The 27,615-nt window shown below is 45.7% G+C and overlaps 1 protein-coding gene across 1 annotated transcript; it reads left to right on the forward strand.

Moving 5' to 3' along the window:
• Positions 1 to 2,947: 2,947 nt before the first annotated feature.
• On the forward strand, positions 2,948 to 27,350 carry SPTLC2 (serine palmitoyltransferase long chain base subunit 2). Its single transcript, XM_066607619.1, has 12 exons — positions 2,948 to 3,149; positions 9,069 to 9,251; positions 9,604 to 9,758; positions 9,928 to 10,076; positions 10,251 to 10,375; positions 10,472 to 10,565; positions 10,699 to 10,804; positions 10,893 to 11,112; positions 11,345 to 11,471; positions 24,920 to 25,055; positions 25,436 to 25,565; positions 25,843 to 27,350. The coding sequence occupies exons 1-12, from the start codon at positions 3,012 to 3,014 to the stop codon at positions 25,960 to 25,962; spliced, it is 1,683 nt and encodes a 560-aa protein (XP_066463716.1). The 5' UTR covers positions 2,948 to 3,011; the 3' UTR covers positions 25,963 to 27,350.
• The last annotated feature ends 265 nt before the right edge of the window (positions 27,351 to 27,615 follow it).

Here is a 27,615-nt window from a genome sequence, read left to right on the forward strand (position 1 = left end):
TCATCCTCACTCACAATTATTTCTCCTTTGGCAAAAAGATATTCCTGCAACTCACCGGAACCGCCATGGGCAGTAAAATGGCACTGTAATATGCCAACCTTTTTATGGCAAACCTGGAGAGGGACCTTCTGCTCCAGCAAACCATTGATCTACATCCGCTACATTGATGACATCATTATCATCTAGTCCAACTCCGAACAAGAACTAATAAAATTCCATGATATTCAATACATTTTACCCCACCATAAACCTGACATTGAGCTACTTGTAAACAGAAATTAACTTTTTGGACACCATCATAAAAATTTCAAACAACTCAATACAGACATCCCTGTACTGAAAACCTATCGATCGTCCCACATACCTCAGATGGGGCAGTTTCCATCCCAAACACATCAAAAAGTCCATTGTCTACCAAATACAACCAGATCTGCTCCAACCCAGCAGACAGAAATGAACATCTATGCCATCTAAAAAAAGGACATTTTTAAATTAGGGCTACCATCCCACCTCAATTGATGACCGAATCACCAGAGCCACCAAGATACTCAGGAATCAACTACTCTAATACACAGAGAATGAAGAAAACGATTGTGTATCTGTAGTAGCGACCCACAATCCGCAGCTAAAGAAACTAGGGAAAGCCACAAAGAAACTCCACCATACCTTTGGTAGCCAGGAGCAGGGAGATTTTAAATTTCCTGGGCAATCCGTGACTTTTGCGCATGCATACTCCATTATGCTAATGGGTGCATGAGCCAAAGCTGGGCAAGGATAGCGCTGATCACGTGACTAAGGGGGGTATTTCTCACGGCCCCTCATGACAGCTTCAGGTTGTCGGCTACCTCCAGGAACCAACAGCATGGAGCTGTCACGTCTACAGCCCACGTGGCTTTAATCCCCAGAGGAAGCATGTTTTTATGTCACTGGGGATTAAAGCCCAGCAAAGTAGGACGTAAAAAAACAATGGGATATTCACTAAGGGGTTAAAGAGAGAAAGACAGAATTACCTGTGGCGGAGCATTTTTCTAGTCGCGGATACAACATAGAACATATGCAAGTCACTATATTAAAAGGCAACTTCAAATCTCTACGTCATAGGAGAATTTGGGAGTAGAAGTTTATAACCATCTTTATAAAGACCTAATTTTTTCAAGAGGGTTCATGCGTGACTGGCTAATACCGTTTCCCTGAAAATAAGACATACCCTGAAAATAAGACATAGCATGATTTTCCTGAATTTTGAGGATGCAAAATGATTTTTCAGGCTTTTTGAGGAAGCTTGAAATATAAGCCCTACTCCAAAATTAAGCCCTGCTAACAGATAATTTAAAAAGTCAATTTAAATAGTGTTCAGGCAGCTATACATGTAAAAAAGTTAAACCTTTTTGAACAAAAATTAATATAAGACACTGTCTTATTTTCGGGGAAACACGGTATGAGAAATCTATAGCAGAGATAACACGCTGGCCTGGTGACCCCCTAACACCAATTTAAAGACCATAAAACTTTCACATCACTTATCAGTGGACTAATTAAGTATTTACTCCTCTACTCATCCTGTTCTGGTATTGTTTTAAGTTACCCCTCCAGAACCACATCATAGGTCACTCACTAGCCTAGCCAGGATCCTACTGCACACTGATGAGGGGCAAAACCCCCTAAACGGCTGTCTAAGGATTCTGGCTTGGTTTTCATTTCCCAATCATTGCTCTAAAGACCTGTCTAAGGAGTCAGGTATTGATTTGAAGGAATGCTGCCATCCAATAGGTGGCGCTACAGAGATATTGTTCCATCTCCCTTATTTGCATATTACCCAGTGGAGCATGGACAGCCTCATAAGTCTCCTCACTCCCCTTCTTAGTGCTCTCCTTAAGGAGTGATGTTAGCCCTCCCAATCCACACCATAGGCCTTTCACTAACCAAACCAGGATCCTACTGCACACTGATGAGGGGAAAACACCCCGAAACAGCTGTCTGTGTATGGATACTGGGCAGAGTCTCAGCCACAAGACGGTACCTATACGTGGGAGTGCACCCTTACCAAAGTCACACCTTTTTGCCAGCGTCATGTCCCCACAGCGCCTTAATTTAGGTTGGGTGCTGTGGAGACATGACAGGGTAACATATGCTGTGTTTTACCGTTGGTATCATATTATTTTACCTCCTAGTCAGCCAGGACCCCCATAGGCTCGGGCTCCCTGGCCACGGGTTGGGCTGCCCCGCCCTCCCATGTGGGGGCCATGGCACAAGCTTTCCTGGATGATTTTGAAAAGCACGTTGCTGGCATGGGTGTTACATGTGTGAAAATCATGCGTGTAGCACGCGGAACACATACAGTGGTGTGAGCGAGCCTGACACTCAGATTGTATCAGTCATGTAGAGACCCTGTTGCTAAAAACTCAGAATCCCATCCCTGCAAGTCCCTCCTGAGAGTCTTGCCGATGGTTTTCTGTGCGGGCTAGTGGGGTTTCTATGCTGGGGGTGCTTTATACCACCTGCCCAAAAGTTTAGTTTGTGGGGCTGAAAAGAGCAGAGAGCCTCTGTTTACCAGAGAAGCACATTAGCCCAATACACCTAGCAGGTCAGCAGCAAGAACATGAAGCAATCAGGGTTATGTAACCACTGGGGTTGTCGCTTTCCATCCCCCAGACATAGTGAGTAAGGGCATGCAGGCACATGTCTGTTGTTGGTCTCTGAGGTAAGGTTGCTAGGCGACCAGGTAAAAGGCTTTTCCGGTGACTACTGCATTATCAGTTACGTGACGTAATGGGGCGTCCCAGTACATTGACGTAGCCCCGCCCACATCGTTTACGTACTGTTTGAACTACTAACGTCATCCCGTCGCTCCCTGCTACGCTCCGCCTTTCTGCTTTGTGATTGGTCGACTGGTAGATGTTTAAACCGCGCCCTAATATGACGTTTCATGAGGCGATTGCTCAAGCCGCGGCGGTTAGTTCCGGTATCGGGCGGCTGGGCGTGTCGGTAGTGACAGGAGAGACAGGCAGGAGATGCCGCGCTACAGCACCGGAGAGGCCCCCGGGGGCCACGGCTACCTGCACAAGGCAACTATGAACGGCAGCTGCAAGATCGAGAACGGAGGGTTCAGAAACGACTACGTGAGGAATGGAGTGTGCCCGGAGGAGCGGGTGAGACAGGCTGGAGACCTTATTCTAGATCTGTAGCATGAAGCCGGGGAGCTGTAATATACCTGCCGCTATAATGTACAGGGCAAGAGAAGGGAGGGCAGCTAGAGTAAATGGGCTGAGAGGGGTATAATGTGGGCAGAGATGGAGAGGGCGCAATGGTATGATGTGAGGCAAGGGGGGCAGAATGGCAGGAATTGGGCTAAGCAGCAGCACAAGTGAAAGACTGGGGTATACTAATAGATCAGAGTGAACATGAGTCAACAGCGTGATGCAGCAGCCAAAAATGCATCTCATAGTCAAGATCATGTGAGGTAATTAACCCCCTCTACTCTTCCTTGGTCCGACCTCATCTGGAATTCTGTGTCCAGGGCTGTGTACAACTATCTGAAGGGCTGTCACAGTGCAGAGGGATCAGCCCTATTCTCATTTGCACAAGGAAAGACCAGAAGCAATGGGATGAAACTGAAAGGGAGGAGACACAGATTAGATATTAGAAAAATGGAGATGTGGCAGACAGGAAGCCCGACTGCAGCGTGTAACCTGTAATTAGATGCTTCTGCTTTGTCCAGCCAGGTGAGTGCAACTTTATTCCCCCCCCCCCCCCCCCTCCCTCCCTCCCTCCCTCCCTCCCCTTCATTATCAGTAACGGTTGGCAATGCAGCCTACAACTTGGGCTCCCTTTCCACGGGCGGGTTTTCATTGCGTTGCCATGGAGAGCGCTCCCCCTGTCCCCGAGCAAAGAATCATTGTGATTCTCCGCTTGCAGCCGGCAAATCGCAGAATGCTGCGATTCTCTGCTGTCAGCGGAGATCCGTCTGCTGACTCCTGCTCCCAGACGGCGACTCCCGGATACCGCAACACCCGTGGACAGGCAGCCTAAGTCTCCCTTTGTATGGGACAATGAGTACATATTAAGGGAATGCTTAAGTATCTTTGGCGCCACTAAGGCCACGATCACACAGGGCAGATGTCACGATGGAAATGTTGCGGTTTGGCCGCAGCGAAAACCACGACATTTCCGCTGGGAGAACCACCACGGAAAAAGCCACGGTGGCTTTGAAGCAGCCCGGCTGCTCGCTCTTCCGCTGCGGCCGGCGCTCCCATAGAGGAGACATGCTGCTTTTGGCAAATCCGCGTCGCAGCGGCGGCTTCTGCCGGCTTAGCTGCAGCGGATTTGCCGTCCCGTGTGGACGAGATTTCTCAGAAATCTCGTCCACATGGCTGGCTAATCCTGGGATTAGCGGTCGCAGGCGGATTTGCCGCGGCGAAATTCCGCATGGAATTTCTGCGGCAAATCCGCCCTGTGTGAACCCAGCCTTAGTCTTGAACCCGCTCTTTAGACAATTGTAGTGTAACTTGGAGATGAGTCCCTGATTCTTGTCCCCTGGCATCGGCAGTGTGATATGGGCATACACCCAGTGCCGCTGCGCGGAGGTCCTGGACTCCTCTCCCGTAAGCAATAACACTAAGCGGCATCTGTAAAAGGCAAACTCTCCTCTGCCTAATGGCATATCTGTGATTTAGTGGCCCCCAAGGTGCTGACGGGTTCTCTTTATGGAATTGCTGTGCATGCAGGGCTCTCCTTTATATGTAAAGGAATGGGGTTTGAACTTAACCCTTTAGTGACTGCCCATATGCCTTATGACAGCAGTCACAAATGGGCTTCATTCTGCTGCAGTGCCCAGGGGCCTGGGCTTTCTCTAACAGTGGAGATTGGCGAAACCTCTAATCCCTGCTGTTTAACCCTTCACTTGCTGCAGTCAATGTGACCATGGCATGTAAAAGACTCACAGAGGGAGGGGCCTTTCTCTGCCAGCCATCAGACCCCTGAGATGCGATCACCTGGTCTTGCATGTATGGTGACCTATGAGGTTCAGCTCCTGGCTGAGCTTCATAGGCAATATAATACACTGCTATACTGAAGTATAGCGGTGTATTTTAGGAACCATCAAAGTCCATTAGTGGGACAAAAATAAAAAGTTAAGTATGTTAAAAAAATCACAAATCTGCTGTCACCATGTTTGTAATAATCCACAGAAAAAGTTAGTACGTTATTTAACCCTTGCGATGCACACTGTGGACAAAAATAAACCTAAAACAAGCCCTCACAGAGCTCCGTCAGTGGAAAAATTAAAAAATGCTATGGCTCTCCAGAATGGTGCTGACCCAGAGAATGTTACATTTATTTTCAGTGCAGAACTTCACTAAAATAACCCCCCCCCCCCCCCAAAAAAGTAATTAAGTTGTATACTACATTATATGTACCAAAAAATGATGTAATTAAAAAAATAAACTTGCACCACAAAAAACAAGCCCTTGTATGGCTAGGTCGATGGAAAAATTGAAAAGTTAAGGTGCAAATTGACCTTGTCACTAAGGGGTTAAAGGGAACCTGTCATGTTGAACTTGGTGTGGCATGTTAGAGTGGATTGATATAAAATTCCCACACTACATCTCCATGACGACAGAGATTGCCCCTTGACCTTTCACAAACAGGAAATGCAAAAGAGGTTAAGAGGACGTCTGCCCACAATCCCCAGTGCTTTTCCTGTAAGGACAAGGCGCAGAGGTTTACTTCAGTGCGGGGTCCTCCATGTGTGGTGTGTTCCCCCCCCCTCCTCAGGGTCATTTCTGCACTAGGTCTCTACTGGACAAAGCTGCCCCGCTCACCTCAGGCCGCTCTCGCACACCATGCCCCGCTCACCTCAGGCCGCTCTCGCACACCATGCCCCGCTCACCTCAGGCCGCTCTCGCACACCATGCCCCGCTCACCTCAGGCCGCTCTCGCACACCATGCCCCGCTCACCTCAGGCCGCTCTCGCACACCATGCCCCGCTCACCTCAGGCCGCTCTCGCACACCATGCCCCGCTCACCTCAGGCCGCTCTCGCACACCATGCCCCGCTCACCTCAGGCCGCTCTCGCACACCATGCCCCGCTCACCTCAGGCCGCTCTCGCACACCATGCCCCGCTCACCTCAGGCCGCTCTCGCACACCATGCCCCGCTCACCTCAGGCCGCTCTCGCACACCATGCCCCGCTCACCTCAGGCCGCTCTCGCACACCATGCCCCGCTCACCTCAGGCCGCTCTCGCACACCATGCCCCGCTCACCTCAGGCCGCTCTCGCACACCATGCCCCGCTCACCTCAGGCCGCTCTCGCACACCATGCCCCGCTCACCTCAGGCCGCTCTCGCACACCATGCCCCGCTCACCTCAGGCCGCTCTCGCACACCATGCCCCGCTCACCTCAGGCCGCTCTCGCACACCATGCTTTATACAGCGTTGACGGTGGCATTTGAACTGCCGCGGTAAATGCTGTACAACACCTACTTGATTTCAATGGGGCTTCGCAGACTAGTGTTCAAATGTGGCGATTTTAGAGTGCTGTCTGCTCTATTTTCATGTGTTTAAGTGCTTCTTAACGCACCTCATCACCAATTACAATGATGGAGTGCGATAAAAACCACTGTTGGATGCTGCACACTGCGTTCGAAAACACCACTCGAAACCCTCGCAAAACGCCGCAATTGAAACATGGCATTTTACCAACACCGTCTGAGAGTGGCCTTAGGAGCTCTGAGCTGCGCCTGTGAGGCTATTTGCCAGCTGCTCCGGGTACTGTGGCGCCGGTTCCAGAGCCCGTTGCCTCATCCCGAAACCTCCCATCAGCGTCTCCATGAACCACATTGGACCAGAAGCCACTGGTGATGAAAAGTGACTTATCCTGGGTAGCGGACATCGCTTCTGGTGGGGGGATGCTAGGACATTGCAGCAAACAGGAAGAGTAGCACCAGGGGAAGTCATCTGCCGGGGGGTCTGTATTTAAGTTCGGACTGTTCTATGACATTCAGCCTGTGGTGTGACAAACTCAGATAATGAAGATATTGAGTGTTATTTTGATTCTCAGGATATTGACACCTTATTAAAAATGGTCAGAGCAACAATGAACATTGAGGATGTTAAGCAACCTAGAACTATTCTGGATTCACTTCTTGGAGGCGGAGAGAATGGAAAACACTTCCCTTTTTCACACTAATGTACAGAAATTAATTACAGACTATTGGAAACACCCAGAGAGGAACCTGGTGGGAGGAACCCCATAAAACAGATGTCCGGGTAACTAAAGTGATAAAGAAGATGGCCTTACCCTAAGCAGACTCGTCTCAACTCAGACCCCATGGATCGAAAAATAGATGGTCTCCTAAATTTGAGATGCCTGTTTGGCACTGCTGACAGCTAATGCGGCCTCTACTAGTGTGGCTAGATTCCTATTTGTATGGTTGAACCAACTAGAAGCTCATCGAAGAGGAAAGATCTCCAGGATCCTGGACTCAATCCCTTAACTTGGCCACTGGCTTCCTAGCAGATGCATCAGCAGAGGCGAGGGCAGAAGTACCATCAACTTCAGCCAGACAAGCCGTCTGCCTAAAATATTGGCACGGTGATACCGTTTCCAAAACCAAACTCTGTGAAATCCCTTCTGAAGGCAAACTCATGTTTGCTCCAATATTGGATAAAATACTGGAGAAGGCAACAAACAAGAAAAAGAGATTACCTGAAAAGGAAGAAAAAAACCTCTCATTCCTGGTTTTGCGTTACATCACGCCTTTTACTCCAGTCACATCCAGAGCTGCACTAACAATTTTGCAGGTTCCTTGTTAACGCACAGGCTGTAGGACCTGATACGTTGCGGTTTTGTCTTCCCTTGGGCCATGGATATCAGTGCCCATAGACCATATTTTGTAGTGTTTGCATCTGACACGCTGTCTTAAGGAAGAAAATCGACATCTTCAATACACCTGAGTACAGTATCCTATACAATCTCTGCTGAGCTGTGAGGATGTTAGTAATAGGCCTACACATTCTAATCAACGGCCAATATAATCGAGACTGGATGTGACTGAAGTATTGTGAGCTAAGCCCCCTTCTGCCACCCTCCTATGTTGGTCAGTGGAGAGCAGGTAACAGTCCTGTGTCGGGCAGAGCTATGTGTCGGGGAGCAGCTTGTGTTGGGGCTTCTCTCATGTACAGTATGCGGTGTAGCCTTGGGGGATACAGTATGTGTATCGGAGTGTGGGATCTTGTTCCTGCTTCCCCTCCCTCTGTTCTTGGCATTCCTCCATTTTCTGCCTGAAGAATGCTCCGTTTCATTCCTGCTGCCGACTCCTCCATCCCCAGCTGTGTTCTGCAGACTGAGGTCAGAAGAACCGTCCTATATTCTGGCATCCATAGACCGTTCCCAAATCAAGTATCCTGTAGGTGTGGTGGGTGGGTGGGATGGGGTCAGTACTGCCCTCCTGCCTGTGTTCTCAAGGTCTTGTCTGGGGAAGGTAAGAAGTGTACATGGTACTACAACCAGAAGAGCCCTGAGGAATCCGTTCCCCGTAATGCCTCCTGATTCATAGTGGCCCAGAAGTTAAGACAGTTGTCCTGCAGGCAACATCAGCATGCAGTTGGTACATTCTCCCCATCTTTGTGACTGTTTCGTCCAGGTACTTTTGGGTTCTTCCCACACTTCAAAAATGAATAGGTTAATTTGGGACTTAGATTGTGAACCCCAATAGGGGACAGACAGATGGAAGTGATAACCGTTTCTGCAGAATGTGTACATGCTACATAGGCATATAATATCTGTAGTTGAGTCTGCCCCCTGGTGGCCACTCGGACATTCACCTGCCGCCTGTAGAACAATAAAGTACAGTCACATTCCACAGATCAGTATTAATGGAGTGGGCAGAACAGGGTCCCCAGCAGCACAGAGTATCTTAGTAGAGGAGTGTGCTGACCTATTGGGTGGTCAGACTGTTACATGGCAGAAAGATCAGGGTCCCCAGCAGCACGGAGGATTTTAGGAAGGAGCGTGCAGCCAATGTTTTTTTTGTACCTGTAACTGACAGCAGTTGTCTTTCATTTTCAGATTCCTAATGGTGGGTTGTACAAGAGGCCGTTTCATGAGGCGTTTGAGGAGACGCCAATGTTGGTTGCTGTCCTCACCTACATGGGATATGGGATCCTCACCCTGTTTGGCTACTTGCGGGATTTCCTTAGAACCTGGAAGATTGAAAAGTGTCACAACGCCACAGAACGGGAAGAGCAGAAAGTATGAGACTGAGCAGTTGTAGGACATCCGCTGTGTGGGCTTCATGTCTGGGATCACTGCATTAGTGGGTTTGGGACTGTGTGGAGATAGATTATAGTGTGGGATCTGGTTTTATAGTTGGGGGGAGGGGGGGGGGTGCTAGGACTTCTTCTCTGGTTGGGTGAGTTGTTCATCCCTCTTCCTCATTGTGTTAACTTGCAGAGCTTCTAAACTTGGTTGTGTCCTATAGAGGTTTGGGAGGGATTGGTCTCTGCTCCGCTTGCTGTGATTTGCTTGAATAGAGGTGTTTAGTGCAGATTCTGCAGTGCTACTGATCACATACCATTCTGACCTCTGTTCCTCTTTTTTGCAGGATTTTGTTCCTCTGTATCAGGACTTCGAAAACTTCTACACAAGGAACCTATATATGAGGATCAGGGATAACTGGAACCGGCCAGTGTGCAGCGTCCCGGGTGAGCGAGTGGACGTCATGGAGAGGTTCACTGATGACTACAACTGGACCTTCAAGTGAGTACCTGCTACAGAATCCAGGGCTGCACACAATAGTGAGAGACTGCAGAGATGTGCTGTCCATCCTGTGTACAGCAACAATGCCTGCCATGAATTATCGGCCAGCCCTGTGGATGGAGAATTGTTGCTGTAATTACCTTCCAGTTTCTGCCATTGCTTCCTGCAGGTTCACGGGCCGAGTCATTGAGGGTGTCATTAACATGGGCTCCTACAATTACCTGGGCTTTGCACAGAAGAGTGGATTCTGTGCAGAAGCCTCAGCTGCCGTCCTGCAGCGGTATGGAGGGGGAGTGTGCAGCACACGGCAGGAGATGGGTGAGTACCCTCCATTTATATAGAATTGAGCCTATAATTTCCATCTGTATCCTTAAAATTCTTCATTAGATCCTGCTGCGCCTTCACTAGGGAAAGGGTGGGGGAGGGGGAGGCGCTCTCCTGCCCCTGTGTGTTATGCAATGCTCTGAGCTGTTTGTGCCCCTTTTTGTGCAGGCAACCTGGATAAGCATGATGAGCTGGAACAACTAGTTGCACGTTTCCTTGGTGTGGAGGCAGCCATGACTTATGGAATGGGCTTTGCTACTAACTCTATGAACATTCCAGCGCTGGCAGGGAAGGTGGGTGCTGAGGGGTGGGGGGCAAGGGGTGCTGCTGTTCTACTGCTCCTTCCTGTCTGACCAGAGAGTTAAATTTTTTTTATTTTTTTTTCTTAGGGCTGCCTGATCCTTAGTGATGAGCTGAACCATGCCAGTCTGGTACTGGGGGCCCGGCTCTCAGGAGCCACTATCCGCATCTTTAAGCACAATAGTAAGAGAACGTGCATCCTTATGTACAGTGTTATATCTCCCATTATCACTAATCAGCCTGGTCTTCCTGGCATCCCTGCACCCTTTGTGCGCATCATGTCCACTCTCATCTTCTTTTTCTTCTCTCCTGTCAGACATGCAGAGTCTGGAGAAGCTGCTGAGAGATGCCATAGTCCAAGGTCAGCCCCGTACTCATCGGCCCTGGAGGAAGATACTCATCCTGGTGGAGGGAATATACAGGTGAGTGCAGTGGAGATGTGCTGTGATTCAGATTCAGGTTGAGGGTGAGCTGTAGCTTGATGGTTTGACTATTTCCTACTGGTTACAGCATGGAGGGCTCCATCGTCCGCCTGCCTGAGGTCATTGCCCTGAAAAAGAAGTACAAGGCTTATTTGTATTTGGATGAGGCACACAGCATCGGTGCACTGGGACCCAACGGCAGAGGTGTGGTTGACTACTTTGGTCTGGATTCCCGGGATGTTGACATTATGATGGGAACATTCACAAAGAGTTTTGGTGGAGCAGGGGGCTACATTGGGGGCAGTAAGGTAAGTTCCTTTCTAGGTTCATCCTTATTGATGGGCTAATGTGGGGTCAGGGGAGCAACTGCTGTGGAGGTAACATTATGTTCATATATTAAATGTTCTTACAAAGATAATTACCCATATTGATGATTAGCTATTCAGTTGTGAGTTGTTTTTTTTTTCTCTGTGAATTACATGCTCCTTAGATACTGGTGTAAAGATGTATTATGTAATTCGTTTGTGTCCCATTCCCTAGGTCCTCATTGATTATCTACGGAAACACTCACACAGCACGGCATATGCCATCTCCATGTCTCCGCCTGTGGCGGAGCAGATCATCACGTCTATGAGGTGTATTATGGGTGAAGATGGCACGAGCCTTGGTGAGTAATGGGGAGAGCACTTAGAAGGTGTCTGGAGACTTATGAGGCCATCCATGTTCCTCTGGGAAATATGCAAATAGGAAGATATTGTCCCTTTGTAATTTGACATTTCAAATACAAACATGGTCATGTCTGCAAAGATAAAAATGTTTAGGGAGCTAACAAGATAGCCTTTTATCTTTTAACATAATGCTGTTAATCTGTCAGTGGCAAAGGGCCTGCCTCTATTACAACCTAAGGTTTATCATGAGTATTGTATGGGATGTACTAAAGTGCTTAGCTATGCCTGATAGTATAGCGATAAGAGATTAAGAACATAATTTATGTACAGGGAATACAGATTTGTCATTGCAGAGAAATGGCGTTTAGCCCTCACAGTTCACATTCCATATGCCATTTAGTGTTGTAAAGGCACATCTGTAGTTTTGTCCCTTGTGTAGGGACAGTTGGGTTATAAATTAGCCCCAGGTGAAGAAAAATCCTTGTTCCTCTTCTTTTTTTTTTTTTTTTTTTCTTTTACTATAAGCTGCTTCAAGCTAATTCATCTTCATAATAAACAGCAACTTTTCTAGCAATAAAGCCCCATTTACACACGATTATTGCTTAAAATCTGTTCAAACTATGGCATATGAGCGATAATCGTTGTGTGTAAATGCTGCGTGTAAATGCCATCATCGTTTACTTCTTGGCTGAACGATGGATTGTAAGCTTACCTTAAATTCATTGTTCAGCCAAAGAGTAGATAATACAGACCACGCGCTGTTTTCTGCATGGGAGTCAAAGATTACATTGTATTCAGCTGATAGCTCCATTGTTCTTACTCAGGCTGTGTGCAGAGCTCAGACCACATGCTAAGGTCTGCAAACAGCTCCCGGAGGCTCACTGACACGCAAATGAAGATTATAAAGTGCTAATGGACATTAGTGTTCATTAGCACTTTATGCAAAACGATCGCTAAAACTGTCACTCTTTCAATCGTTTGAAAGATTGTCTTTGCGTGTAAATGGGCCTTAACTTCCTGGAAGGGGGTTGTGGTGTCCAATCCTGTAGGATGGCTTTGAGCAGCTGATGACATATGAATAATTTTCATATTACTAGCGGGAATGTTGTTTGAATTATTAATACAATCGAGAATTGGCCAGACAGAGGTGAATGGCACTTGGGATACTAGGTGATTAGAGATTAGCGTGTGGACTGGTTTTCAGAGGGGCTCTTCCACAAACAGTGGTAAATATCAGCTTCTGTCTTGTCACATATAAAGCATTGAGGTGGGGAAAATCCCATTCTGTGACCTCTAGGGGGCTGTGAGGTATGCCCTATGAATGACCAAAATGCTCCCCAAGATATGTGACGCCTTAATGGAAGATAGGATTATGGTGCAGGTCAGGCTTGGGTCACTTTTGTTGCATTTTTTTAAAGGCTATGCTGGAAGTGGAAAGATTTAATAGAAGTAGTAATTGTATAAGCTTCCATATTTAGAGATCTGCGTGAGTGGGTATGGGAAATGGGGGAGTTCCACTCACTCTTGGAAACATTTTGAAGTACTACATTCGCGTAGCTAAAAGCTTGCAGCTAGTTGAAAAAGGAAATTCGTAAAGTTGGGTATTTTTCTAGTGTTTTGTTAGTTATAGATATAATGCCTTGTGTTTTTCAGTGGTGAAGAACTAAGTCAGTGTGACTAAATTAGAAGTGAGTTGCGTGTGAAAGTAATGCGCAGCTCACACTAGCATATGCGTAAATGTTGCTTGTATAACACAGCGCTCTAGCACTGTGTGAGCCGGTGGTGAGCAGGAATATCTCTGCGTAGGGCAGCGATAACTTTTTTTCTTTTTTTTTTTTTTTTTTTGCACTGCGCATAACTGAATATCTCGCACCGTCTTGTTTTATTTGGAGTTTTTAAATGTCCCTCTCTGTCGTTTAGCAACATTGCATATAAACGATGCAGAGACAGTGTGATTGCATATGTACAGTCTTTATTGCGCTCCCAAAGAAAACAGTGCTCTATCGTGCATTATACGCTCTAAGATGGAACATGATGCTGTTCTCGTTTTATGCACGTTTTATACTCAATAAAAAAAAAGCTAGTGTGACTGGATCAGTGAAAATCAATGTATTCACCACATATCATGCGTGCGTTATACGTAAAGTGTGATGAAATTACACTCGTGTGAGCCTGCCCTTAGGGGGAGAGAAGCTAGGAGAAAGTTTTGGAAGCTTTTTAGATTTCCATGCAATATTGTTATTTTAGATTTTATTGATGATGGAGTATGTGTGTTGGTTTTTTTTTTTGGTGTCTATAGGACACATATGAAGAAAAATTGACAACCCTAGAGCATGCTATCTTTTGAGGGGTAGAAAATTATGGCTCTAAAAAGTGCAAATCCCCAAAAACTGTAGTGCATTTCATATTTCCTGTTGACCTATAGGTAATATCTGTCTGCAGTGTTTTGTTTTTTTGTTTTTGCCATGAAAAACGCTGCGTTGACGCAAACTGCTAAATGTGAAAGCGCCCCCCCTTACAGATGTGACCTAGTTCTCACCACAACTAACTTGCAGCAGGTGAGCATAATGTCCCATAAGTGAGTATATGAATGCATCATAACTGGTATAGCATCTACTAATGAGCAGAGGGCATCTCAGTGGTCAGTACTGTGGCCGTGTAGTGTTGGGGTCCTACGTACAAACTGGACTAAGGACAACATCTGCATGGAGCTTTTGTGTGGGTTTCTTTCAGGTACTAAGGTTTCCTCCCACATTCCAGAAACATGTTAATAGGTGAATTTAAAAATCATGAGCCCCGATCGGGACAAAACCCTATCCCAAGTGTTGTAAAGTGCTGCGTAATATGTAATAATAAACTCCATAAATGTGATTATTAGAGTTACAGCCTGGATAGGAGCTGTTCTTCCCTCTTGCACCACTAGATGGCTCTGCATCTGCACAGAAAAGAAAGTTTAAAGCTGTTAGCCAGTAGAGAAAAATGTGATTGTTTACAGTAAGAGAAGCCAAGTAATCTTGAAGATATACCTTTTTTAATGATCTAGTGAGCTTTCATACCTACTTGGAGTTCTTCATCAAGCATAATGGGATGAATCTGAAAGAATAAATATTTAATATGATGCTCAGCTGTGCTCTTAAAAGGGCCCTCAGAGTACAACATCAAAAAGTGTCTTCTGCTATTCCTCACTGTTCCCTGGCGATATTGGGCATCTCTGTTCCTATCCCCATGGGACGGGTGCATGAGTATTAACCCCTTAGAGTTTGCACTTTCATGCTCCAACTCCGTCGGAAACTTGCATCTCCTTCCAGCGGCTGAATACTACCCCATATAGTGCTAATATGGGGCCTCGTGATCTCCTTGTGGGGGTGTGGTAGAGGCTGTTCCGGACCTTTTTGAACTCTGTTTGGGGCATTTTAATACTACTGGCTGCTGCCTGTCCTGACCTCTAGCTTGAATTACTACATTGAACCTGATCCCTGTGACTCTACCTCTGGCTTTGTGCCTTGTGCTGAAGTGTGCCGCCTGCCCCGACCTAGACTGTCTGACTGCGCTCCTGTTCACACCCTCAGGTACTGCACCTAAGCCTACTGTCACAGTACTGGGACCACTTCCTAAGTAACTGTCTGAGGTCCTACAGCAAAGCCCACATCCTGATTGCGGTTAAAAGGTGAACACCTGGGGTACCTGAGGCCAAAAGCCAAACTAGTCCGTGGTTCAGTGCATCCACTGAGCATGATGGGTAGACCCTTGTCTGGGATGAGTGAGACACAACATTTCTGATGTTTCATTGCCTCACTTGATCCATCTAATAAGCTGCCAGGCTCCTAGATTTTCATGTCTCTGTGCTCAAACTACAGATAGCAACATAGTATGCTAGACTGGAAAAAGAAAAATGTCCAATACAGCTCAGCTTATTTCTACCCTCCCCCTCCCCCCCCCCCCCCCCCCCCCCTTCCTTGTTGATCCGGAGGAATGCAAAAGAAACCCCAATGAGTCAGGAGATAATTTACCCCATTTTGGGGGAAAAAAACGCCTTCCCGACTCAATAATGGCAGTCAGAATAATCCTTGGATCAGTATTTAAAAAGTTTCTTCCTGACTCCAAGACCGGCAGTCGGAAGATACCCAGATTGACAACCCATTCTAACTATTTAATATCTAAATCCTGTAATGCTGCGGTGCTCTAAAAAGACATCTAGTCCCCACTTAAACTCCTTTATTTATTTATTTTTTTTTTTTTGCCATCCCCACATCTTCAGGCAGAGAATTCTTGGTGACCAAGGCTTGTTATGAATCTAAACGCGTCCTCTTGAGCTGACCTGTATGTGTTGACACTGAAGAATAAAGGCTAAAGGTTTCTCACAAACAAGTGTCACTTTTTCACTTTTTGAAAGTACCTGTTAGAGTATTCCATAATATAACTGTTCTTACAGCAAAGAATCCCCTTCGTGTTGGTGATGAAACCTTCTATCCTCTAGACGTAGCGACTACCCTCTTGTTACCGTCGCAGTCCTGTGTATAAACATATAATGGGAGAGATCCTTGTATTGTCCCCTCATGTACTTATACATGGCTATTTGATCACCCCTTAGCCATCTTTTTTCCAGGGTATATAATCCCAATTTTGATAGCCTCTCTGGGTATTCCAGTCCCTTCATTCCATGTATTAGTTTAGTCGCCCGTCTTTGAACCCCCTCCAGCACTGTAACATCTTTCCTGAGCACCGGTGACCAGAACTGTGTGCAGTATTCCATGTGGGGCCTGACAAGTGCCTTATATAGTGGAAGGATAATGTTCTCATCCTTCGCCCCTATACCTCTTTTAATGCACCCCAAGACTTTGCTTCTTGCAGCAGCTGACTGGCATTGATTGCTCCAGATGATCCACTTGCACTTGAGAGCTTGGGGAGAGGGTAGTGTAATGTGCCTCTTGCCTACCCCATCATATAGTCTTTATTGACATGATGCGGTATCTGATGTGGGGGGAGGGCTTGCATGTAGTTTGAGAGGCATTTTTACACCTACCTATGTATTTTTGGTGGCTGAGGATCTCCTATAGGGGCCATGATGTGGTGCTTAAGCACTTCTAATCAATCCTAGGCTACTGACCTACGAAATACCAGGAGCCAGCTGCTTCCTCATGAAATATGTCCTAGGTGGGTGATAATGGTGCTGCAGTCTATAGCACTGAAGGTCTAACACACACTATGCACAAGCCTTGTCGGGCCCTGGTGTGGTAGCTGCTGCTCCTGTGATCTTGCATTGGGAGGAGCTTCATATAAAACATTTCACCTGTAGAACCTAAACTCCTCACCTGGCCATAGACCCACCAGCTCCTCCTACGGTCTTCTGTCTCTATGGGAATGGGAGGAGCAGCTGATAGGAAGTCTGCTCCGGATACTGAAGATCAGTGTTGCTGCTTCTCCCGTAGAGCATCAGCTTGTGAGGCTGTTCTCTGGCAGAGTGTTAGCTCTTGGGGCTGACTCCGCGGTCATTTACAGTCTGAAGCCCACATTCTCCCTGGGGAGAAAAGGCTACAGTCAGCCAGGAATTATAAACATTGTCCAGGATCAAAGTGGAAAGAGGATTCCGGTTTCAGGGGCCTGCAGAATCTGGTTGTGATAAAGTTGTTTGTTTTTGGGAAGGGAGGGAGGGGGAGACACAAACGTTTGAGCCCCTTGTGCCCCTCCCCCACTCTTCCCCTGGGTGCATCTGAGCATTGCTGATACGAGAAAATGTAGGTCTCATCTCCTTGTGCCGTTTCTGGTAGAATTGCAGCAATGTGGCTGCGACCATCAGGTGGTCAACGTGTGTGTGTGTTATATACCCCCTTGCTGCTGGGATTTGTAGTATCTACAGTTGCATCTTTGGGGGGGATGCTTTTCAAGTGTCCCAGTCATGTTGTGGGACCCTGATCTGATGCTAGATGTTACCCAATGCCTTCATATCCTCTGATTGCCTGGGGCAGGCGGATGGGACCTCTTCATGCAACTACAGCTCTGCCAGATCACAGCAAAACAAAGATGATTCATTCCAGTGCAGCTTTCCCGCTTTCTTTCTTTTTTGCATTTGTTTAATCTTTTAGGTTATACATTATGCTATATTGTCTCTTCTATCCTACAGGTTAAATATATTGTGTTGAGGGGATATATTGGAGGGTTATTACACATTCTTACATTTAAAAACGCATATACAGTGCTCCCTCGCTAGATCACAGTTCAATGATTGCGGCTTCAGTGCATCATGGATTTTAGATAGACCATATATAATTCTGTTTTTGCAGAGTTTTTCGCTGTATCGCAGAATCTTGCAGTGTGTACAGAAAATGCAGTACGGCACTAGCACTTGACAACGCGTGATTGTACACGGCACGCTATTGGCTGATGGAATGTGTTCTGTATCGGGCACTGATTGGCTCACTGACCGTAGCATCGGTCTGTTGGTTCTCCCACACTGTGCCCGTACATGCTCATAAGAGAAAAGTTTGCATTTATAGTAAAAACCTCACTCAAAAGAAAAAGCAGCGCCAGCAACTCCCCATAACTGTTCATCACTCGGGCGAAGAGATCAGTTACGCCTTCGTCTTTAGTGGAAGTAGAAGTTACGGGCCAGTGAGAAGCTGGAGTATCACCTGATGAAGTGGTGCCTACAGAAGAGCTGTGATGCTCTTCTTGACTGTGCAGTACGGCATTCATGTCATCGTCATCACCTTCATCAGTACTGCACAGCTACATAATTCATGATCTTCATTCAAGATGTACACACTTCACTGGTGTGTACAGTACCCATATTATGTATTAAAATTACGTAGGTTTAAGAGCATATGAAGTGTTAATAAGAGTGTGGGAAAGGTTCATAGGAAAGTGGGAGGGGTTTTTAAAGCCTTAAGCTGGGTCCACACAAATCAATCTGTCGGACTACTGCCATTCGTTGTGTGTAAACTGCCGTCACTAAAAAGCGCATGACTCGTCCACTTTTGCGATTGTTTGGCAGTTCACCCAACAGGTTGATTTGTATAAATATAACACCGCTACTTTGGAATTTCCCATATCGTTGGGGTCTCTGGAACGTAACCCCCATGATAGACGAGGGATCACTGTAGTCCTCTCATTGCTTTACACAGGTGAGTAATTATAGGTGGGGTTACCCAATCGGGGTGTGATAAAGTGCATTTGTGGAACTTCCTGTGTCCTTTCCAAACAGAGGAGGAGCAGAAGTGTTACAGAGAAGTGCTATATAGATCAAGCATAAGTGAGCATGCTGCTGTACTCTGATGGCTTTTACATGGTACAACAGTCTAGTAAACGGCTGCGTGAGCGCTGATGTCACCGCTAAAGTTGTTAGCGCTCGTGCAGAGTGTCTACAGAGGCAGAGTTCGTCACTGGATCGCTGGCTTCTTGCTAAGCGCTTCACCTTCTATGTGCAGCACTGAGCAGGAGCGTTTACACGGAAAGAAGCCCGCGATCCAGTGATTAGTTTTTATAATTTGTTTGAATTTTGAGCAATAATCCTGCAGTGTAAATGCGCTATAAGTGTACGCCTTAAGCGTGTGACTTGGGAATAGTGGTTTTGGCTTCAGGGACTTTGGAAAAGTCCCTTTTATTTAATTACTGCTTATTTACTTACATTTTTACATAGATTACTTTTTATCTAATCTGTACATATTTTATGTAATCTGTACATATCCATTTAGGATGTGTTCCATGATTGACAATGCCACCAGGTGTATATCTTGTGCCATGTATTCAGTCGAACAGCTGCTCGAAGGTGTACATTGCTGTACAATATGTGAGCGTGTTGCACATTTGGAAGCTCAAATCCTGGATCTAAATGAGCAGCTTGCAACACTGAGATCCATTGGCATCATGAAAAGGAGTCTGCTGCTCACTGAGCAGGCATTTGCTGGGGGGAATGATAGTATGGGAGAGCAGCATGATCAGTCAGCTAGCTTGCTGACAGGAGGAGGGATAGAGGGAAGAGATCCAGGGAGGCTAGTCTTGAACTGGCACACTCCAAGTTTGCAGAGTTGGCAGATGAGAGGAATGCCATTACAGGGTTAAGGCCCTTTTACAGCCATCTTTTGAGTGATAATCCTTGTGTGTAAATATGCCCATCTTTCACTTTTCTGCTGATTGATTATTTTATGTTCGGCATAAAATCCATCATTTGGCAGAAGAGCTGATAGCAGGGACTTCACACTGTGCTCTACCCGGGGAGTGCTGATAACATTGTCTCAGCTATCAGCCCTGCGGCAGAACAAAGGGAATGTATTCAGAGAACAGACCACCCGCTGTTCTCTGAATATAGCTCCCAGTGGCTCACAACCATTAATAAGCCACTAATTGGCATTGGTACCAATTAGTAGTTTATGCAAATTATCGCTCAAAAGCTATCTTTTGAGCGATCACATTTGTGTGTAAAAGGGCCTTTAGCTCTGCTGCGGCACCACATGCTCTCTGACTGCCGGGGGGGGGGGGATGTCTACTCCAGTAAGAAGGGGAATAGGCACAGAATGGGCTAGACGAATCCTGGTAGTGGGAGACTATTAGGGGACAGACAGGGCAATCTGCCACAAAGACTGGAATCTTTGAACAGGGTCTTGTCTTTCTGGCACTATAGTTCGACATATCGCAGATCGGTGGGTAAGTAACTGGCTAAATTATAGAAAGCAGAAAGTGGTTATTAATGGTCCATACTCTGAGTGGGTCACCATTACTAATGGAGTACCACAGGGGGTAGTACTGAGCCCTATGGTTTTAATATAGTAATGACTTGGTAGAAGGATTGCACAGTAAAATATCAATATTTGTAGATTATACAAAATTATGTAATAAAGTAACACAAGGACAGTATACAATTGCAAATGGATCTGGATAAGTTGCAGGTTTGGGTAGAAAAGTAGCATATGAGGTTTAACACTGATAAATGTAAGGTTACGCACACTACATGGGAAACCATTGGGCAAAACTGACATGGAAAAAGACTTGGATTATAGTTAACTGTAACCTTAACTGGAGCAACCAATGTCAGGCAGCTGCTGCCAAGGCAAATCGGTTCATGGGGTGCATTAAGAGGGCTAGGGGCACATGATAACATTGTTCTTCCTCTTTTCAAGTCACTGGTCAGACAACACATGGAATATTGTGTAGAATTGTGAGCAGCAGTAATAAATGGAATGGGTGGACTACAGTACCTAGAGAGTATCAAAATTGTGGTTATTTAGTTTAGAAAAGACAGCCGAGGGGCGACCTAATAACTGTGTAGCTATATTGGGGGACAATACAGAGATCTCTCCCATCATCTGTTTATACCCAGGACTGTGACCGTAACAAGGGTGCGCCCTCTACGTCTAGAGGAAAGGAAGTTTCCACACTGACCTAGAAGGGGGGGGGGGGGGTTCTTTACTGTAAGAGCAGTGAGACTGTGGAACTCTCTGCCTGAAGATGTGGCAATGGCAAACTTGCTAAAAGAGTTCAAGAGGGGCCTGGATGCCTTTCTTAAGATTAAGTGTAACAATATGTTATAGTCAATGTTTATAGTCATGGATTAACTCATAAGAGTCGTGAGCCAGGGACTGATTCCGACTGCCAAACTAGTCAGGAAGGATTTCTCTAATTCTAAATCTTGTCATAGACTCTATGTACCTTCCACCTCCGCACCCTGCAAAAGATGTGTTTTTAGGGCTCTCCTAAAATAGTGAATATTTGTGATTAACCTGGCTTGTCTGGGGTAGCACATTCCAGAGAACTGGTGCAGCTTGAAAATCTTTGAGATGAGACTTTGAATTATGGAGAAACTTTGGCTAAGATCACCAGCAGAATGTAGAGCACATGGAGGATGGTGGAGCTCTAAAAAAAATATATATATATATTAAAGTAAATGAAGAAAACCTACACAATTGATATCGCCATAACAATCCAGACTATAGAATACATTTTTTGTCCAGCATGGTAAATTCCCTTGAACAAAAAACTGCTATTAGAATTTCTTTTTAATCTTTCTTTGGCAAACCGGGGTTAAACAAATAACCAAAAAGTCAAATATACCTCAAAATGCTTCCAAAAAAACCTAAAGTTGGCCAACAAAAAAAAGCCCACATATAGCTCAATTGACGGAAAATTAAAAATGCGCTGGTTCTGCAATGTGATGCCACAGACAGTTGTTGTGTCTTCTAGGGTATATCTTTAAATTCGGCTTCAACCTCTTTAAGACAATCAAGTTCTGTGCCATATATATTTACTTGAGACATTGGATTCAAAATCTACAATGAAAACTACTTTTGAAAGGATTTTTCCAAATTTAATGTGACTTAGTGGGTTAAATATGATCTCAAGACAGCAGATGTGCTACTAGGAATAACACACACTTAAATAGAAATATCAGGTTTAGGTAGATGGGGGAAGCTCAGTTCTTGAAAGATTCAGTTTTAGACAAAGGACATATTGGCAACTGCAAAGTTTTGTAATCGTGAAGCAGTGACGTCACCGAACCCCAACAGTAGGGAAACTAAATAAATGGCATGAAGAAAGCCAAGAGAGGGGAGTAAACTGCGGAGGAGTTGGTGATCTACGGCGTCCAACGCTGCAGAGAGATCCAGAAGAAGAAATAGAGAGTAATGGCTGTTATACTTGGCCATTAAGAAATCATTTAACACTTTAGTAAAGGTGGTTTCAGTAAAATGTGAGTGTGAAAACCAGATTGCAAGGGGTTGGGAAGCAAACTCGCAGAAAGACTATAAGGTGACAGCAGACCAAGTGTTCCTGGGGTTTGCATATGCTTTTGAGATTTTTCTTTTTAGTAATGGGGATATGATGGCACATTTAAATGAGGGAAAGATACCAGAAGCGAGAGTTTAAATAGTACCTGCGCTTTCACCTTCGGAGCGCTTCTGCTCCGTCGGCTGTGTTTGGCTGCTGAAGACTGCCCATGTAGCACTATATAGGGTGTATTCAGCTGCCGAAAGGAGCTAACAACGTCCGACAGAGCAGAAGCGCTCCGAAGGTGGAAGTGCAAGTACTCTTAAGTATTGTAGGGATTAGTGACAGCCAGGGAGAGAAACCTTAAGGAGGTGTGTGGGAATATGGTCACTAATGCAGGTAAAGGGGGTGAGGAGGAGGGAAGCCTGGAGAGATGCTTATTCTGTTATTGGGTCAAATGATGAGAGAGAACAAGAGAAGATGGGGAGGGAAGGAGATCAAAGCTACTTGGGGATTGGGAGATTATTTCCTGCCAGATGTTGTCCATTTCATCTTTGAAATAAGTCCTGAGATCTCAGCACTACAATCTGTCTTAGGCGACTGCACTTTAGGGCTAAGGATGTATTGAAAAACTGTTTTGGATTATTGGATGGTGAGGGGATGAACGGTGAAATGCATTTTGTTTGGCACGGTGAAAAGCAGAGTTGTAAATTCCATTCTTGTAGCAGACTAAATATGCTGTGGCATGTGATTTTTCTCCACAGGCGTTCAGCACACCTAGAGCAACGCTAAAGGAAATTGGTGTGAGGTGTGCCAAAGTTGCTGTAGTCTGTAAGAGGAGGGCCTGAAGGATGGGGAAGGCTGCTTTGTCCACTTTTTTTTAAGAGTTTAGTTATGTTTTGGCAGCCAGATCAGGACAGGATGAGGATGAGATTGAAGACAATGAAAAGTGTAGCGAGTCTATATAAATTGCTGAGTGTTAATGACCTGTTTTCGGTGTGTTTTGGGAAGGACAGATCGCACATTATGGCTTATGAAGCTATTCAGATGTCATATGTGTGTGTTTTTTATATTCTCATCTGTTCTCATAGACGAGCGCAGGACATGGAGTCCATGAACAGCACACAGATAATGTATTTGCATTTCTTTTGGGCACAACTTGTATACCGCCATGTGAATATGGCCTTTAAAGAAGGAGGTTGCGGTCAGAGGAGTTTAACAAACAAAAAAAAGTCCGACTAAACAGCAGAAGATCAGGTCAGCTGTAGTGCCCTCTGTGTGGGAGAAGCAGTAAGTTGTGAAAGGCCTAGGGAGAAGGGTAGTGATAGAAATCAAGAGGCACAAGGGGAAATTAGGTTGTCAATGTAGAAGTAATGAGGGGTGAAATTTTGCAGTTTAACAACTTCGCATTTAATAAAACTCCATTCCTAGCAGGAAACGTCTTCATTGTGTTGTATGGAGAAATCTAGGGAGGATTAGCAGACAGATTGGAATGTCACAATTCTACAGGCCCAGAGATAGTCAGTTCCTAACCAGTGTGTGGGTATCTTGCTTCTATTTCAGTGACTGACGTGAAGCACCTGATATTTCCTTCATGATCTGCACAGGTGAAAGTTGTGTTCCTGTTCTGGCTGGTTTAACCCCTTAAGGACCAAGCGCAGTAAATATACGCTGCTTGGTCCTGGGCTTTAATCCCAGCCGACAGCAGACGTACAGCGTGGGATTAAAGCCTCTGCTCCTGCTATCAAGCAGGAGCAGTTTGGGTCTTCAGCTGTCAGACATAGCTGAGAGCCCAGAGGAAAAGATTAAAGCTGTTTTTAGCCTTTTCTGCATTCTCCTCTTTACGCTACATGGTGCTCAATGAGTGCTATGCACTAAAGAGTGAAAGTGGAACTATTACTTCCACTATGTGATCTGACTATCAAGTGATTGCTAGGTGTCCCTTGGCACAACAGAGCTGTAGGGTCCTGGCAGACCTTGATCAGCTCTGGTGACTATTTTCACTACAGGGGAATGTTTTCTCTGTAACTGGGGCTCCTATGGATGCCCCAGCTACAGTGGAAAAGTAATGAAATAAGAATAAAGAGAGAAAATGTGAATGATCTCGTGTGACGTAGATTTGTAAAAAAAATTGTTACAAAAATAAACTTACAGAAATTAATTGCAGAATAAAATAAAAATGACCTACCGCTGATGCCAACTAAAACCATTGCTGTATGCACCCCGTAATCCAAAACTATATAAAAATGTCCAAAACAAAATGAGGAACCCATTCCCATACTTTAAAATTTGTATATTTACACTAAATTAAACTATTAATTTTTTTAAAAAATCAGCGGAAAAGATATTAAAAATGCCCCAATATTAAAAATACATCATTAATAATTTTGGTAGCTAAATTAAAAATAAATTAGGGCAGTAAAACCACCACTTGGGTAATATCCCTAAAATGTTTCTGGTAATTTTAGGACCAAAGCACCCTGGTCCTTAAGGGGTTAAGTGCTTGGTAACAGATTAGAGATGTCAGTTGTCTGTGTTGTGTGGCTTTGCACCCTCCATGAGGTGACATTGGGGGTCATTGCTCTGTCCTCTACTGTAGGGTGTTGATGACGCAGATACCAGTGACCTCTGTAATTGGATTGATTAGTCACTGGGTTGTTGTTTGCTCATCATCCAATTTACTAGCTAAATTCATCCTTAACATGTCTGAGTCTTTAGAGATTGCATATAACCCCGGGCCTTCTCTCCACAGGACAGGAACGTGTGGATCAGCTGGCAGACAACACCCGCTACTTCAGACGTCGCCTCACAGAGATGGGGTTCATCATCTACGGCAACAGTGAATCCCCAGTGGTTCCGTTGATGCTGTACATGCCGGCAAAGATTGGGTAAGGGTTAGTAAGTAAAGTCACCGAAAATCGGAATGTGTCCCTGTAAATGAGTTAACCAGTTGTCTTCTGGTTGTTCGGAAGACTGGCTGGTCGGGTAAATAGAAGTTTCCATAGTCCTGTGCCACTGATATAACGGTACCTCTGTGTTTTTTTTACCCTGAGGTCCCTATGAGATGACAATAATATTCCAGACCTGGGTGTGACAATATGTCCCATGTAATTACTGGTGGGTTTGTGGGTCATCTCCTAGTGTTGGGCTGAGTATGAAGGATTCACCCTTGCCTAGGAGTGCTCCGCTTCTTGATGACGTTTACCAATGTTGTGGTTATGGAGGTGCCGCACGTAAGCAAACAATGATGTCATATTCCTTTACACAGGGCGTTTGGAAGAGAAATGCTGAAAAGAAACATTGGTGTCGTAGTTGTAGGTTTTCCCGCCACTCCAATCATCGAGTCCAGAGCACGGTTCTGTGTATCAGCCGCACATACAAAAGAAATGCTAGATGAGGTGAGTGACTTGTTTATTCATGGTCCCCCATCGATTGACCACTCTGGCCTGTGTTAAAGGGGCCCTCTACCAGCCAGAGCAGATGATTGGGTGTCCATAGGTAATGATTACCTGGATATGGACTGACCTCACTCTACATCAGTTGCAGCAGAAAGCTTCCTGACCCCTGAAATCACCTGACATTTGGTTGGCCACTGAGCAGTGTGGCTCCCGGATCGGCCACTGAGCAGAGTGCCCCCCAGTTTCTTCACTGATCCCCCTGATATTTCTCTTGCAGGCTTTGAAGAAGATCAGTGAGGTCGGGGACCTTCTACAACTGAAATATTCTCGCCACCACTTTGTGCCATTGCTGGATCGGCCGTTTGATGAGACCACCTATGAGGAGACAGAAGACTGATCTGTGCACCACACTCCCATTATCTGGCTGGGTATTCTGTGCAGAGCAGTGAGCCTGCTGCCCCAGCCCAGGGGCTGTTTTATATCTGTACATTTTTTTTTTTCTTTTCCATTTTACATCTTATTTATTCTGGATGGGACCTGTGACGACCTTTCCCTGTCTGAGGCTTTCACTCCATGTTGGGATCTGGGTTTAGTCTTTGGGGAGGGGGTGGTGATTCTTGGGCAGTTATTCACATAACTTATGTCTACAAGTCTTCCCTGGTGTCACCCTGCGGTGCAGACAAGTGTCCAGTGGAGGAACAGCACAGGTGCTATATATGGTGCTGAACTGAGGAGCTGTGAGGCTGGACCCCTTACGATGACGCCTCTCATCTACAGCCTGGATTGCTACATGGGTTGTGTGGGTGGAGGCTGAGGATGCGCAATAGTAAATCTGGGGTGAAGACTCCTGCCGCAATGGCAGTGTGTCTGGGCAGCAGTGGCATGCAGTGCATTACTGTACCATCTGCTTGTACTTGGCCCCTGTGAGCATTTGCGGTCATTGGCTGGCTTAGTAGGGATATAGACGGTTAGATAACCTCAATCCGGCCCTGGCGTTGAATCTCTGGAGTCATTAGTGTTAATAAATCTTCCTAAGCGTGACGCTGTCACACTTTCCAGACCCGTAGAGGCAGCTTTTAAGTCTGCCTGCTGCTCTTTCACTCAAACACATTATCACAAGTCCTGATGAGACCAGTGGTTGTGGGACCATTATAAGTGGGGAGGCGTTTGAGACGCTCTGTGGCGAATGTTTGCGGTTTCTACCCTCTTCTCCACTTCTCGTTTAGCTGCTGTGGGAAATTCACATTTCTCCTTCTGTGTCAATATTAATTGTGGGGCTCGGCCTTAAAAGAGATTTCCCACTGAACGCATTTTTCATAGCCATGGGATAGGTGATAAATGTAGAATTGCTGACTGTCTATAACTGCAAGGATCCCCAGGCATCACAAAGGTGATCCTAGAGTCCAGCTAGTGACTGGAGCAGTCATGTCCACAGCTTGGTTCACTTCTGTAGGACTGACAGCCGCGCGCTGACCACCACTCCATTCACTGGGTGACTCTTTAGGCTAATGTTCTTGTGATTCTCTGGGGCTCTCAGCCATCAGACTTTCAGTGATCATACATTTATCAGTTCTGTGGATAGGTGATAAGGAGATTTCCCACTAACCACATTTAAAGTGTTGGTTTCTTCATCCCCTGAAGTTCGGATCTAAAGAGCCGGAAGAGTTCACGCTGCCTAAGCCACACCAGAGTCAGCAGAGAGACTGAGGAAATGATGCACTGACATATTCTAGGGGAAGAGGATGGGGGTCAGCTGCTAATCAATAAAAGTTCGTTTATTTTTAAGGTTGTTCCCCTTTGTCTTATTATGTTCATTGGCCTTTGTTCATACTGGCACCAGCTAATGAAGAAATGTTATCGTGTGTGTTGCCATAACCAGTGGGACTGGAATCTGAGGAGCTCACAGATCCCTATGCTCTGACGAAGGGCTCCCACACGCTTGCGTTTGCGTTTTTGTTAACGCGATTGTCAATGGGACTTTCTAATGTTAAAACCGCAACGCAGTGCAACGTGCATTTTTGGTGCATTGCATTGCGTTTTAACATTAGAA

Source organism: Eleutherodactylus coqui, chromosome 6 (genome assembly GCF_035609145.1).
Source record: "Eleutherodactylus coqui strain aEleCoq1 chromosome 6, aEleCoq1.hap1, whole genome shotgun sequence".
NCBI classification, from domain to species: Eukaryota; Metazoa; Chordata; class Amphibia; order Anura; family Eleutherodactylidae; genus Eleutherodactylus; species Eleutherodactylus coqui.